This window comes from Sapajus apella, unplaced genomic scaffold (assembly GCF_009761245.1).
Source record: "Sapajus apella isolate SASKATOON/1434 unplaced genomic scaffold, GSC_monkey_1.0 scaffold74, whole genome shotgun sequence".
Lineage (NCBI taxonomy): Eukaryota > Metazoa > Chordata > Mammalia > Primates > Cebidae > Sapajus > Sapajus apella.
The window spans coordinates 10,360,086-10,373,716 of record NW_022437014.1 but is presented as its reverse complement, the minus strand read 5'-3'; the positions used below and the strand labels follow the sequence as shown (position 1 = coordinate 10,373,716).

At 44.4% G+C, this 13,631-nt stretch overlaps 2 protein-coding genes across 3 annotated transcripts in view; one reads left to right on the top strand and one right to left on the bottom strand.

The window, feature by feature from the left end:
• Nucleotides 1-11,951, bottom strand: part of EXD1 (exonuclease 3'-5' domain containing 1) — a 41,134-nt gene extending 29,183 nt beyond the window's left edge. The window contains exon 1 of one of the 2 annotated variants that reach the window (XM_032251265.1): nt 11,750-11,951. Coding sequence is in view for 1 of the 2 variants with exons in the window: in XM_032251264.1 (XP_032107155.1) it covers nt 6,233-6,365 (133 nt within the window). In the remaining variant the exon portion in view is untranslated. Of the gene's footprint in view, nt 1-6,232; nt 6,662-11,749 lie in introns of those variants that run through there. The other variant, XM_032251264.1, reaches the window with a different exon arrangement.
• Nucleotides 11,952-11,975: 24 nt separating this feature from the next.
• CHP1 (calcineurin like EF-hand protein 1) overlaps nt 11,976-13,631 on the top strand; it is a 44,889-nt gene continuing 43,233 nt past the window's right edge. The window contains exon 1 of the mRNA XM_032251266.1: nt 11,976-12,277. Coding sequence (XP_032107157.1) covers nt 12,211-12,277 — 67 coding nt within the window. The 5' untranslated portion in view covers nt 11,976-12,210. The remainder of the gene's footprint in view (nt 12,278-13,631) is intronic.

The window sequence follows — 13,631 nt, the reverse complement described above, 5'->3', positions numbered from 1 at the left end:
AAAAAAAAAAAAAAAAAAAAAAAAAAAATCTCTAAACTATTTTTCCCAAGGAATGAAGAGTCAATAATAAACAAGAAGTATAAAAACAAGTCTTTAAACAAGTGGTATAAAAAACAAGGGAAACCCCATTATGTTTCAGGAGAAACTAAAAAGGATAGTATACAGAATCTAAAATTCTCCTGAGAATATTCTAAGGCCTTTGCCTTTTTATTTAATTTTACTCCACTTAACTCCAGAAAAAAAATTTAAGGCAGCCCACAGCTTCTAGTGTCCACACCTGCTTCATGTCATGCTACACACTTGAAAGTATCATCAAGGACAATGATCCAAATCCTGGCTCTCCTATGAGTAGATCAGCAAGTTAGAAGGTTAGACACCATCTCTACAATGTGCTGTCGTTTTCCTAGATGGAAGTATTCATAGCAGCTGTCTTTTTTCACACCTCTCAGCAATCCAAATAATTGAGTTCCACCCTCACTGTTCCACTGAATATATTCTTAACAGGGTCACAGATCACCAACTACTTATTTGTCAAATCCAAAAAAATGTTTTGCAATCTTATCTTCCTTGACTTTCCTGCAACCTTTGACAATACTGTTCTCTATTTTCTTTTTAACTCCTGGCCTCAAGTGATCCTCCCACCTCAGCCTCTCAAAGTGCTGGGATTATAGGTGCAAGCAGAACCTTCTTTCTTCTTTAGTTGTAAGACATTGTAATTCTGGCCGGGCGTGGTGGTTCAAGCCTGTAATCCCAGCACTTTGGGAGGCCGAGGTGGGTGGATCACGAGGTCAAGAGATCGAGACCATCCTGGTCAACACGGTGAAACCCCGTCTCTACTAAAAATACAAAAAATTAGCTGGGCATGGTGGCGTGTGCCTGTAATCCCAGCTACTCAGGAGGCTGAGGCAGGAGAATTGCCTGAACCCAGGAGACGGAGGTTGTGGTGAGCTGAGATCGCGCCATTGCACTCCAGCCTAGGTAACAAGAGCGAAACTCCGTCCCCCCCCCCCAAAAAAAAAAAAAAGACATTGTAATTCTTTTCCTACTAATTACCTAGAGCTACCATATTGAGCACCCACTGAGCCAGGCATCATGCTATTTCTTTTTGTTTTCTTATTTATTTATTATTATTATTATTTTTAGAGAGAGACAGGGTTTCACCACGTTGGTCAGGCTGCTCTCGAACCCCTGACCTCGTGATCCGCCCGCCTCAGCCTCCCAAAGTGCTGGGATTACAGGTGTGAGCCACTGTGCCTGGCTGACATCATGCTATTTCCCTATACTCAGTTTTCTAGTAACATAATAAGAATTTCATTATTTCAGTTATGGAGGACTCTGCGGCTCTGAAAGGTTGAATAACTAGCTCAAGGTACCACTGCTAGCAAAAAACAGTCAGGAGTCAAATTCATGACTCAGTGATTTTAATATGCCTTTTTTTTTTTTTTTTTTTAAACTGACACAGGGTTTTACTCTGTTGCTCAGGCTGGAGTGCAGTGGCATAATCCTAGCTCACTGCAGCCTCAAACACCTGGGCTTAAGCCATCCTTCTCCTCAGCTTTCCGAATAGCTGGAACTACAGGCATGTGCCACCATGCCTGGCTATTTTTCTTTTTTTTTTTTTTTTGGTAGAGATTGGGTCTCACTATGTTGCCCAGGCTGGTCTCAAACTCCTGGGCTCAGGCCATCCTCCCCCTTCAGCCCCTCAAAAGTTGTAGGATTACAGCTGTGAGCCACCCTGCCTGGCAATACTCTTTCTTATAACCACTGTTACAGTGGCTCTCTGATTTGCTCCAGTCTCCACACCTCTACTTGTCCCTTGTACATTGATGGTCCCCAGTGTTTTGTCTCTCATCCTTTTTCCTTCTCTTTGAATGATCATATCCACTTCTTAGTTGTCCTGACATCCCTTTTTTCTCCAGTGTGAACTATTTTTCTCATCTTCACTCATATTTTCAACTAAGAACAGACTTACTAAAGATTTTCAAACTGTGCCAGGTGCAGTGGCTCATACCTGTAAATCCCAGCATTTTGGGAGGCCGAGGCAGGTGGATCACCCGAGGTCAGGAGTTCGAGAACAGCCTGGCCAACATGGTGAAACTCTGCCTCTACTAAAAAATACAAAACTTAGCTGGGTATGGTGGCATGTGCCTGTAATCCCAGCTACTCAGGAGACCAAGGCAGAAGAATCCCTTGAACCTGGGAGGCAGAGGTTACAGTGAGCCAAGATTCCTCCCAAAGTGCTGGGATTACAGGCATGAGCCATCACTCCAGGTCCCTTTCCCATTGTTGACTCCTACTCAACCAGATGGAGTTCCACCACCAATTCCTCCTTTAGAAGATCACTCCACTGTCCTAATTCAAGCACTTCTAGATCCAAATTAGCTGAATCTTTGGTTTTCATAGCATCCTTTGCATCTTTCTGTCAGAGAGGATCTCTCTTTTTTATTTTTATTTTTTTAACTTTTTTTTTTTTTTTTTTTTTGAGATGGAGTTTCGCTCTTGTTACCCAGGCTGGAGTGCAATGGCGCCATCTCGGCTCACCGCAACCTCCGTCTCCTGGGTTCAGGCAATTCTCCTGCCTCAGCCTCCTGAGTAGCTGGGATTACAGGCACACGCCACCATGCCCAGCTAATTTTTTGTATTTTTAGTAGAGACGGGGTTTCACCATGTTGACCAGGATGGTCTCAATCTCTTGACCTTGTGATCCACCCGCCTCGGCCTCCCAAAGTGCTGGGATTACAGGCGTGAGCCACCGCGCCCGGCCTTTTTAACATTTATATAAGGCTAGTCAAGTAAAGCAGTGGGAGTGGAGAAGGAACAAAGAAATCTGTAACTGGTTGTGATCAATTAGTTGTAAACACCACTGCACTTGGACCAGCCTATCAGAGAGGATCTCACACTCCATTATACCTGTCTACCTATCTATCTACTAGAGTAAGTTTTTTTTTCTTCTTTTAGAGTAAGTTTTTAATTAAAAAAAAAATTTTTTTTAGAGATGGGGGTCTTGCTCTGTTGCCCAGGCTGGAGTGCTGTGGCATGGTCATAGCTCACTACAGCCTCAAACTCCTGGGCTTAAGTGATCCTCCCACGTGAGCTCCAAATAGCTGGGACTACAGGTGTGAGCCACCAAGACTGGCTAATTTTTTAAAAAATTGTTTTTTAGGCTGGATGTGGTGGCTCACACTTCTAATCACAGCACTTTGGAGGCTGAGTGGGAGAACCAGTTGAACCCAGGAGTTCAAGACCAGCCTGAGCAACACAGGGAGACCCTATCTCTACAAAAAATTTTAAAAATTTACTCGGCTTGGTGGTACATGCCTGTAGTCCCAGGTATTTAGGAGGTTGAAGCAGGAGAATCACTTGAGCCCAGGAGGTCAAGGTTGCAATGAGCCATGATAGTGTCACTACACTCCAGCCGGAGTGACAGAGTGAGACTCTGTCAAAAAACATTTTTTTTTTGTTGGGGGCTGAGTGTGATGGCTCATGCCTATAATCCCAGAACTTCAGGAGGCTGAGATGGGAGGATCCCTTGAGCCCAGAAGCTGGAGATAAACCTGGGCAACATAGTGAGACTCAATCTCCATCTCAATTTTTTTTTTTTTTTGAGATGGAGTTTTGCTGTTGCTGCCCAGGCTGGAGTGCAATGGCGCTATCTCGGCTCACTGCAACGTCCGCCTCCCAGATTTAAGCGATTCTCCTGCCTCAGCCTTCTGAGCAGCTGGGGTTACAGGTGTATGCCACCATGCCTGGCTAATTTTTTTATTCTTTTTTTTTTTTTTTTTTTTAGTAGAGATGGGGTTTCTCCATGTTGGTCAGGCTGGTCTCGATCTCCCGACCTCAGGTGATCCGCCCGCCTTAGCCTCCCAAAGTGCTGGGATTACAGGCGTAAACCATCACGTCCTGCTTCCATCTCAGTTTTTAAAAAGAAAAAAAAATTAATTAAAAAAATTTTTTTTACAGATGTAGTTTTGCTATGTTGCCTGGGCTCATATTAAACTCCTGGCCTCAAGCAATTCTGCCTTACCCTCCCAGATAGCTGGGATTATAGCCCTGACTAGGTTTTTTGAGAACAGGGAACACCTTCTTTCTATATGTGTCCCTGGTACCAAGCAGAGTTTCTGAGACACAAAACAATCAATACATGATTACTAAATAAATTAATGTTGCAGAAACCTGTTATAATCCCATCCTAGCCCATAAAAGTCTATTTTAACTCAAAATGTGGCTTAATAACATTAACCTATCAAATGCAATTTATACATGTTTCAATGATGAATCTGAAACTTATGATACCAGGAAACTCTATATATTGAAGCTTCCAGATTACCAGACATGGAGGTACTGGGAGGGTGGCACAACCAAAGAGGACATGGAAATTCCATCTCCCTTCCCCCATAAAAAAAAAACACATTAAATCAGAAAAAAATATTAACATAAAATTAGCATTTTGGAGGTCATGGAGAATCACTTAAGCCCAGGAGTTTAAGACCAGCCTGGGCAACACAGGGAGATCCTGTCTCTACAAAAAATAAAGATTAAAAAAATTAGCCAGGTGAGGTGTTGTACAAGTGTAGTCCCAGCTACTCAGGAGGCTGAGGTGGGAGGATCACTTGACCCTGGGTAGCTGAGGCTGCAATGAGCCGTGATCACACCATGCCATTGCAATCCAGCCTGGGTAGCAGAGCCTGACTTTGTCTTTTTTTTTTTTTTTTTTTTTTTTGGGAGGGAGTTTCACTCGTTACCCAGGCTGGAGTGCAATGGCGCGATCTCGGCTCACCGCAACCTCCGCCTCCTGGGTTCAGGCAATTCTCCTGCCTCAGCCTCCTGAGTAGCTGGGATTACAGGCACGTGCCACCATGCCCAGCTAATTTTTTGTATTTTTAGTAGAGACGGGGTTTCACCGTGTTGACCAGGATGGTCTCGATCTCTTGACCTCGTGATCCACCCGCCTCGGCCTCCCAAAGTGCTGGGATTACAGGCTTGAGCCACCGCGCCCAGCCACTGACTTTGTCTTAAAAAAAAAAAAAAAAACAAAAACAAGATTGCCCTATGTATCTCTTGCATTTGCCTGTTCTTGAGCTTTATCCTTTATGATAAACAGGAATTGAAGCTGGGAGGTGTAGAGGCTCTACTGGTGACCATGAGTATAAGAGATGATCACTGACGTGGCAGAGCAGGAGCAAAATGCACCTGGTCTCTGCTGGTGTCTTTGAGCCATTGCACTATTCTTCAGCTGCCTACTTCGTACTTTTTGTATGAGAAAAATTAACCCCTTACTGTGTGAACTCATCTGCTGAAGTCAAAAGCAATTCTAACTAATATGGTGGTTATTTTTAATTTCAAAGTGCATACGGAAAGAAATTAAAGGGTCGGGCACAGTGGCTTATGTCTGTAATCCCAGCACTTTGGGAGGCTGAGGTGGGCAGATCACCTCAGGTCCTGAGTTTGAGACCAGCCTGGCTAATACAGTGAAACCCTGTCTCTACTAAAAATACAAATATTAGCCCGGCGTGGTGGTGGGCACCTGTAAACACAGCTACTTGGAAGGCTGAGACAGGAGAACTGCTTGAACCTCGGAGATGGAGGTTTCAGTGAGCCAAGATGGCACCACTGCACTCCAGCCTGGGTGACAAGAACAAGAGTCCATCTCAGAAAAAAAAAAAAAAGGGGGTGGGGCGCTGGGCGTGGTGGCTCATGCCTATAATCCCAGCACTTTGGGAGGCTGAGGTAGACAGATCACCTGAGATCAGGAGTTTGAGACCAGCCTGCCCAACATGGTGAAACCCTGTCTGTATGAAAAATACAAAAATTAGCCAGGTGTGGTGGCATGCACCTGTAATCCCAGCTACTTGAGAGGCTGAAGCAGGAGAATTGCTTGAACCCAGGAGGTGGAGATTACGGTGAGCCAAGATCATGCCACTGCACTTCAGACAGAGCGACAGAGCAAGACTATCTCAACAACAAAAAACAAATTTAAAAAAATGTTTTTTTAATTTAAAAAACTATATTGAAAATTCCTGCTATCATGTCAAAAGTATAGAAGTAGGGACAAACCAGCATATATGGTCACATTATTCTGTTTGGGAAAAACAGTATTCTAACCTTCCTCCCACACCTTCCCTAAAATAGGAATAATGCCACCGTCCCAATTGCTAATGGAGCCTAAACCTATCACTGAAACTCAATCATTAATCTCTTCAAAGGCAGAACATTATGAGAAATAGAATAAGACCTTTCTTCAGGACAACAATCTTGTTAGGGTCAACATGCTGAAGCACACCCTCGAAGACGCCACAGACCAACGTGAGTTTCACCCTTCTCCACAAGATCTGGTTGAGGAAATGGTAGTCACTGCTGGGATCCATGCTAATTGATTCCAAAAGCCGTCTGCAAATTATCTTCTTTAAGCATCCAAACACTTGAAAATTAATAAAGAGATCTATGAATTTTAAAATATTTTTAGGGGAGCAAAGTTATTCTTCCTTTTCTCATATCTGTAACGGACAAGAAGAATAAAATCTGAATAATTCAGTTCTATTCATCTTTTTGGAATGATGAGAAAAGGATCATTGCAAGCACCAACTCTCATACATAGGAAACTGAAAACCATAAGAAATTGGGCAAGATAGGCTTGGCTTCTTTGTTTTAAAAAATGGGCATGATAGGGCCAGGCACAGTGGCTCACACCTGTAATCCCAGCACTTTGGGAGGCTGAGGCAGGCAGATCACGAGGTGAGGAGATCGAGACCATCTGGCCAACATGGTGAAACCCTGTCTCTACTAAAAATACAAAAAAATTAGATGGGCATGGTGGCACATGCCTGTAGTCCCAGCTACTTGGGAGGCTGAGGCAGGAGAATTGCTTGAACCCAGGAAGGAGGTGGAGATTGCAGTGAGCTGAGATCATGCCACTGCCCTACAGCCTGGGTGACAGTGTGAGACTCCATCTCCAAAAAGAAAAAAAAAGGGCATGATATCATCTTTCCTTCCTTAGCTAAAAGAAAGAAGCAGTACATTTAGAGGCTTTATTTTTTTTTTTTTATTTATTTTTTTTTTTTTTTGAGACGGAGTTTCACTCATGTTACCCAGGCTGGAGTGCAATGGCACGATCTCGGCTCACCGCAACCTCCGCCTCCTGGGTTCAGGCAATTCTCCTGCCTCAGAGAGGCTTTTTTTTTTTTAAGATGGGGTTTCACCCTGATGGCCAGGCTGTTCTGGAACTCCTGACCTCAGGTGATCCACCCACCTCGGCCTCCCAAAGTCCTAGGATTACAGGCGTGAGCCACCGCGCCCAGCCTCATTTAGAGGCTTTTTAATGGCACAATTATATATCATAACAAAAAAAAAAAAATGAACAAATGAAGAAAAGTTGATATCAGCAGAAATACTTGCCAATACATGCTTCAATAAATTGTTTAGGGCAGCATAACTACTTGGGCTCATATTTTTGATAACTCTAGTTTTTAAGGGCATGGTAATTTTTACCAAAACTGAAGCTGATAATTTTAAGTAAAGCAACTAAATTTACCCTTTACTTAGGGATTAAAAGGAAATCAAGGCAGGTAGGACAAAAGTGGTACATTGGAAAAGAGCTTTTCTTTCAAATTGTGTTTAATGAATAGAATTTTACAGACTGTTTCCCATAACCTGGGTCTATGCTATGTCTAATTTTTATGTCTAGGTACTTGAAATCTTCCATTTCTTTGTGTTTTATTATTTTCTGCCCTATGACTGTTCTATGCTAAAAGTATTTTAAAATAAAAGCCAAATTGAAGATTCAAAAATAAATTGTTTACCCAGAAATGTCTGGATGTACCCTCTTCTGGATGTATCCTTTTCTGGTTTAATAAAATTTCCATAGATTGACATTGTTACCAAGCAACCAACACAATTCATGCATAACCAATCCAGTTGCCATGATGTTATTGCAAAGACCATTCCAAGCCACCTGGGCCACAGCTTGGGGATTGGGCTGCATACTGTAATCAACCAGTCATGTGCAGCCTGACAGATGAAACTGCCACATGCCACATACTCAAATGTTTTTGTAAAAATGATACATGTCGCCGGGCGCGGTGGCTCACGCCTGTAATCCCAGCACTTTGGGAGGCTGAGGCAGGCGGATCACCTGAGGTCAGAAGTTCGAGACCAGACTTACCAATACGGTGAAACCCCGTCTTTGAAAAAAAAATAAAAAAATAAGAAAAAAAAAGATACATGTCCATTATAAAGAATTACAACAATACAGGCCAGGCACAGTGGCTCACACCTGTAATCCCAGCACTTTGGGAGGCCAAAGCAGGCAGATCAGTTGAGGCCAGGAATTCAGGACAGGCTTGGCTAACATGGTGAAACCCCATCTCTACTAAAGAGACAAAAGTTATCCACACACGGTGTCCTGGGCCTCCAGTCCCAGCTACTCAGGAGGTTGAGGCAGGAGAATCACTCACTTGAACCCAGGAGGCAGAGGTTGCATTGAGCCAAGATCGCGCCACTGTAGTCCAGCCTGGGCAACAGAGCAACGTTCTGTCTCAAAAAAAAAAAAAAAAAAAAAAAAAAAATTACAGAAATCTACAAAGTAAGAAAAAATGTACTAAGAATTGAGATGAGATATGGGTGGGGACACAGAAACCAAACCTTATTAGTGCCTTTATATTGAAAGTGCATGTCTTCAAAATAGCATATGTTTGGGTGCTGTTTTTTTGTTTTTTAAATTTTATTTATTTTTTTTTAGAGATGGGGTGTCTCCATGTTGGTCAGGCTGGTCTCGAACCTCAGGTGATCCACCCACCTTGGCCTCCCAAAGTGCTGGGATTACAGGCAGGAGCCACTGCGCCTGGCCTTGGGTTCTGTTTTTGTTTTTTAACCTAGTTAGACAATCTCTGTCCTTTAATTGGAGTACTCACCACTGGGTGCAGTGGCTCATGCCAGTAATCTCAGCACTTTGGGAGGCTGAGGCAGGAAGGTCACCTGAGGTCAGGAGTTCAAGACCAGCCTGGCCAACATGGTGAAACCCCATTTCTACTAAAAATACAAAAATTAGCCAGGCGTGGTGACACATGCCTGTAATCCTAGCTACTTAGAAGGCTGAGCCAAGAGAATCGCTTGAACCCAGGAGATGTAGGTTGCAGTCAGCCAAGATCCTGCCACAGCACTCCATCCTGGGAGACAAGAGTGAAACTTCGTCTCTTTTTTTTTTTTTCTTTCTTTTTTCTTTTTTGGTCTTGAACTCCTGACCTCAGGTGATCCACCCACCTCGGCCTCCCAAAGTGCTAGGATTACAGGCGTGAGCCACCGAGCCCTGCCGAAACTCTGTCTCAAAAAAAAAAAAAAAGAAAGTAGGTACTCTTATTTACCATAATACAGTAACTTTTAAAAGTTATTTTAGAACTCTGCTGTTATTTAGATGTCCTTGTATTTAGAAACTTAAAGATTCTTCTACAGTGTTTTAAATGTAAAAGCTGCTTACTTTTGCCACACTAGGAAAACTCAACCAGTGAATTTTGCAATTTAGCCATAAAAACACTGATGAAGTAACTAGAGTCTAAGTCAACTAGGAAGAAGGTGAGATGTTACATACCATTTTCAGTGAAATAAATAACCTATATTTTTATATTTTAAGGTCAATCAAGTGCTTACACAAATATCACTTGATACAACAACCATAACCTAATTTATAAATGAGGAACCTGAAGTTTAGAAGTTTAAGACACCTGCCCAAAGCCACACAGCTAGAAGGTAGTGCAATCTTAACTAAGGTCAGGCCTCTAGTGTAGGATGTTTGTAGTCTAGTTCAAGACCAAGAATTATGCAACCAGACAGAACATAAAATAAATCATCAAAGAGTCTAAGAGAAACCATTCTTTAAGTTAATCCAACAAGCAAAAGGAGAATTTTTAAAGCAAAATATATAAAACTGGAAAAAAACTAGTCCTTAATAGATGCAAAAGCTAATTTATCTTTTTAAAAGCTATCCAAGAAAGAAAAGTTTGTGAAATGCCTGGAAAATAAGAGAATTACTAACACAAAGTAATGAAAGCTTTGACTGGTGACAGCTGCAAATGGTAAGATTCAAGATTAGAAAGGAAAAAAGTAAGGTCAGCATCTAGAGATGGGCTTCAGGGCTGAGAAAAGGGACATTCATGGGGCTGACAAGGTTTTCCTGTCACAGCCATATTTCAACATAAAAAGCAGCTCCAGTGATTAAGCTTTTGGGCACATCCAAAATGTTACTGAGTGTTAGGAACAACATCACTAGGTCAGACAAGCCCACGCCAATCATAAAAGTAATCTAAGGGCAGGCACTGTGGCTCATGCCTCTAATTCCAACACTTTGGGAGGCTGACGCGGGTGTATCACCTGAGTCCAGGAACTGAAGGCCAGCCTGGCCAAGATGGTGAAACCCTGACTCTAGTAAAAATACAAAAATTAGCTGGGTATGGTGGCACGAATCTGTAATACAAGCTACTCGGGAGGCTGAGGCAAGTGAATCATTTGAACTTGGGAGGCGGAGGTTGCAGTGAGCCAAAATTGCGCCGTGATCAGGCCATTGCACTCCACCCTGGGCAACAGAGTGAGACTCTGTATCAAAAAAACAAAACAACAAAGAAACAAAACTCTAGTTCTTCAAAGTAGAACCTCAGCCTGCAGGTAATGTGTGGGGCCTCAGGCTGTAAAGCCTTAGGTAACACTTAAAATTAAGTGTTGACCTGGGACATTCCTAAGTTGACCTGGGAAGCTTGCTAAGACAAAAATATCCTAGTACTTAGGTACTAACAGTGGTCGGAATTCGGTTTTTCCGTATTCTATGAGTTCTAACCAAGCAGGTGTGAAGGGGTAAGGCAAGTGAAGCAGTAAAAACTGGTTCACCTGACAGTGGGTACCAGTTTAACGGGTGACTTTTACTTATTTTTATTTATTTATTTATTTATTTTGAGACGCAGTTTCGCTCTTGTTGCTCAGGCTGGAGTGCAATGATGCGATCTCGGTTCACTGCACCCTCCGCATCCTGGGTTCAAGCGATTCTCCTGCCTCAACCTCCTGAGTAGCTGGGATTACAGGCATGCGCCACCAGGCGCAGCTAATTTTGTATTTTTTAGTAGAGACGGGGTTTCTCCATGTTAGTCAGGGTGGTCTTGAACCCCCAACATCAGGTGATCCGCCCGCCTCGGCCTCCCAAAGTGCTGGGATTACAGGTGTGAGCCATCGCGCCCGGACTCCCTTTTTCATCAAAACAAACAATACACCATGAGAATAAAATGCACATTTTCTCATTTTTAAGACAAAAATACGGAACTTCAAATAAACGGCGGACCATACGCTAGGAATTCACTGTCCTCCACCGTTAGGGCTTTTTCCTCCGAAGCAAGTTTGGGAAATCTGGACCCCACTTTCACCCAGGTGGTTAGTTCCTCAGTCTAGGACTAAAAGAAGAGAGGCTGCAGTGAAGGAAGAAGTCTCGAGGCGCTCCACACCACCCTGCAGGAGTTATCAAATCACAGCCTGAAAGCAACCTGGCGACGCCAAGCACCCGCGCCGCAAAGCTGACGCCCGTCAGGCCCAACGTCGAGAATTGTCCGTTTCCGGAGAAGCCAATCAGCATGCGACCCCGAGGCCCGCTCCCCAGCGCCCCCTGCGGCCTGGAGGAGGACGGCCGCCAGGAAAGATGACGGGAGACTCCCCGCGTGCAGTTCTCGAGGGGCTCACCCTAGGGTTCCCCCCAAGCGACGTTTCTCTCCGCAATGCGTACCAGCTATCGAGTTGGGTTCCTAGTGTTCGATGCCTGTGAGAAAGGGTAGGCTTCGCTGCCTGCCTCAGGTTAGTTTGTTGTCAAACGGTTGGCCAATGGAGTTGCCCTTTTAATTGCGTCGTTAGCGCCAGCGTGGCATCGCCCTTTTAAGGCCGGTGGCAGCTGCGGTTCCGGGGGCGGGGTCCGACTTCTGCTGGACTTGGGTTGGAGCTGGGCTGATTCATTCGGGGCTGGAACTCGAACGCTGACGTCGGCTCCTGAGCCGGGCGCTGCCTTGCGCCTGATTGGCGGGTCCTCGGGGCCGCCCTCCCCAGCGCACCACCCCTGGGTTCCCTCCTGGGTCCGCAGTGGAAACACTGCCCTCTCCCTTCTTGACCCCTAGCCCTTCCTCCCCTCCCTCCTTCCCTCCTGTCGCCGTCTTTTCTGGCGCCGCTGCTCCTGGAGGAGCCCCCGACAAGGCGATGGGTTCTCGGGCCTCCACGTTACTGCGGGACGAAGAGCTCGAGGAGATCAAGAAGGAGACTGGCTGTGAGTTCGGGTTGGGGGTGGGAACGCCGGGCACCTCAGGCTGGCCTCAGAACCGAGGGCGACTGTCTCTAAGGTCTGGAGCTCAGGTGTCTGTGAGGTTGGGGGTCCTGAGTAGCCTCCGGATTTGGGGAACGAGAGCTGGAATACCTGTTCTTCCAGCTGCAGCTTCCTGGAGTGGGGCTGTAGCTACTGTGGCTCGTCCTTCCCTTCAAAATCGGGAGTCTTGATCACTCGTAGAGCGTCGACGTCCCCTTTTTCTGCCTCCTGCCCATCAAAGTCCCCGAAGTCAATTCCTTTCTGTTGCCTCGCACCACCCTTCCCTATGAAGAGGCATCCTGAACGGTAGGTAAAGCCCGAGAAGCAAATTCAGGAACTCGAGATGGATTCTGTAGAAAATCAATTTCTGAGCAAGGACTTAAAACCTCTGACAATTGTGGGAAATTACAAACAAGTTCTTGTCACAAATTGGGGAAACTACCCAGAAAGCAAAACCGTGTAGTAAGGCTTTGGAAGACATGATCCGATGCCTGGAGACCTTTAAACAATCAGGGAACTTGGATTGTGAGAGTTCTTTCAGTCTGAACTTTTAGAGAAAATACATGGATACTGTGACCACCAATTTTTTACTTACATGAGGATATTTGCTTTCCTAGTGCTCCAGAAATCTCCGTGTGAATTTGTACTGGGAACTCCTTTTCTTTCTTTTCTCTTTCTTTCTTTTTTTTTTTTTTTTTTTTTTTGAGACGGAGTCTCACTCTGTCTGCCCAGGCTGGAAGTGCAGTGGTGTGATGTCGGCTCACTGCAACCTCTGCCTCAGCCTCCCTAGTAGCTGGGATTACAGGTGTCTGCCACCACACCCGGCTAATTTTTGTATTTTTGGTAGAGACAGGGTTTCACCACGCTGGACAGGCTGGTCTCAAACTCCTGACCTCTGATGATTCACCTGCCTCAGCCTCTAAAAGTGTTGAGATTACAGGCCTGAGGCACCTCGCCCGACGTAACGGATTTTTTTTCTTCTCTTTTTTTGTAGTCCAGTCTCTTCCTCGTTAGCTTGAACAAAGGAGCAAAAGAGCTCTGGGGATTCTGAAGCTCTGTAAAATATCATCATACATTTGAATAGCCCTTGATAATGCAATGTATGATACAATGGTATTGATCCATACAATATTTTATCTTTTCGGTAAATCTTTATGATTCTTGTTGAGTTAAGGAATGATGTAGCACCTGAGCTCTGACTCTTCATTATACCTGTCTTTGAGAATGACATGACCAGTAACTCACTCAGGGGCCTGTATGCAGATAGTACTGAGGAGTGCTATAGGGAACTATAGAATTATTCCGGTCTGGGATATAT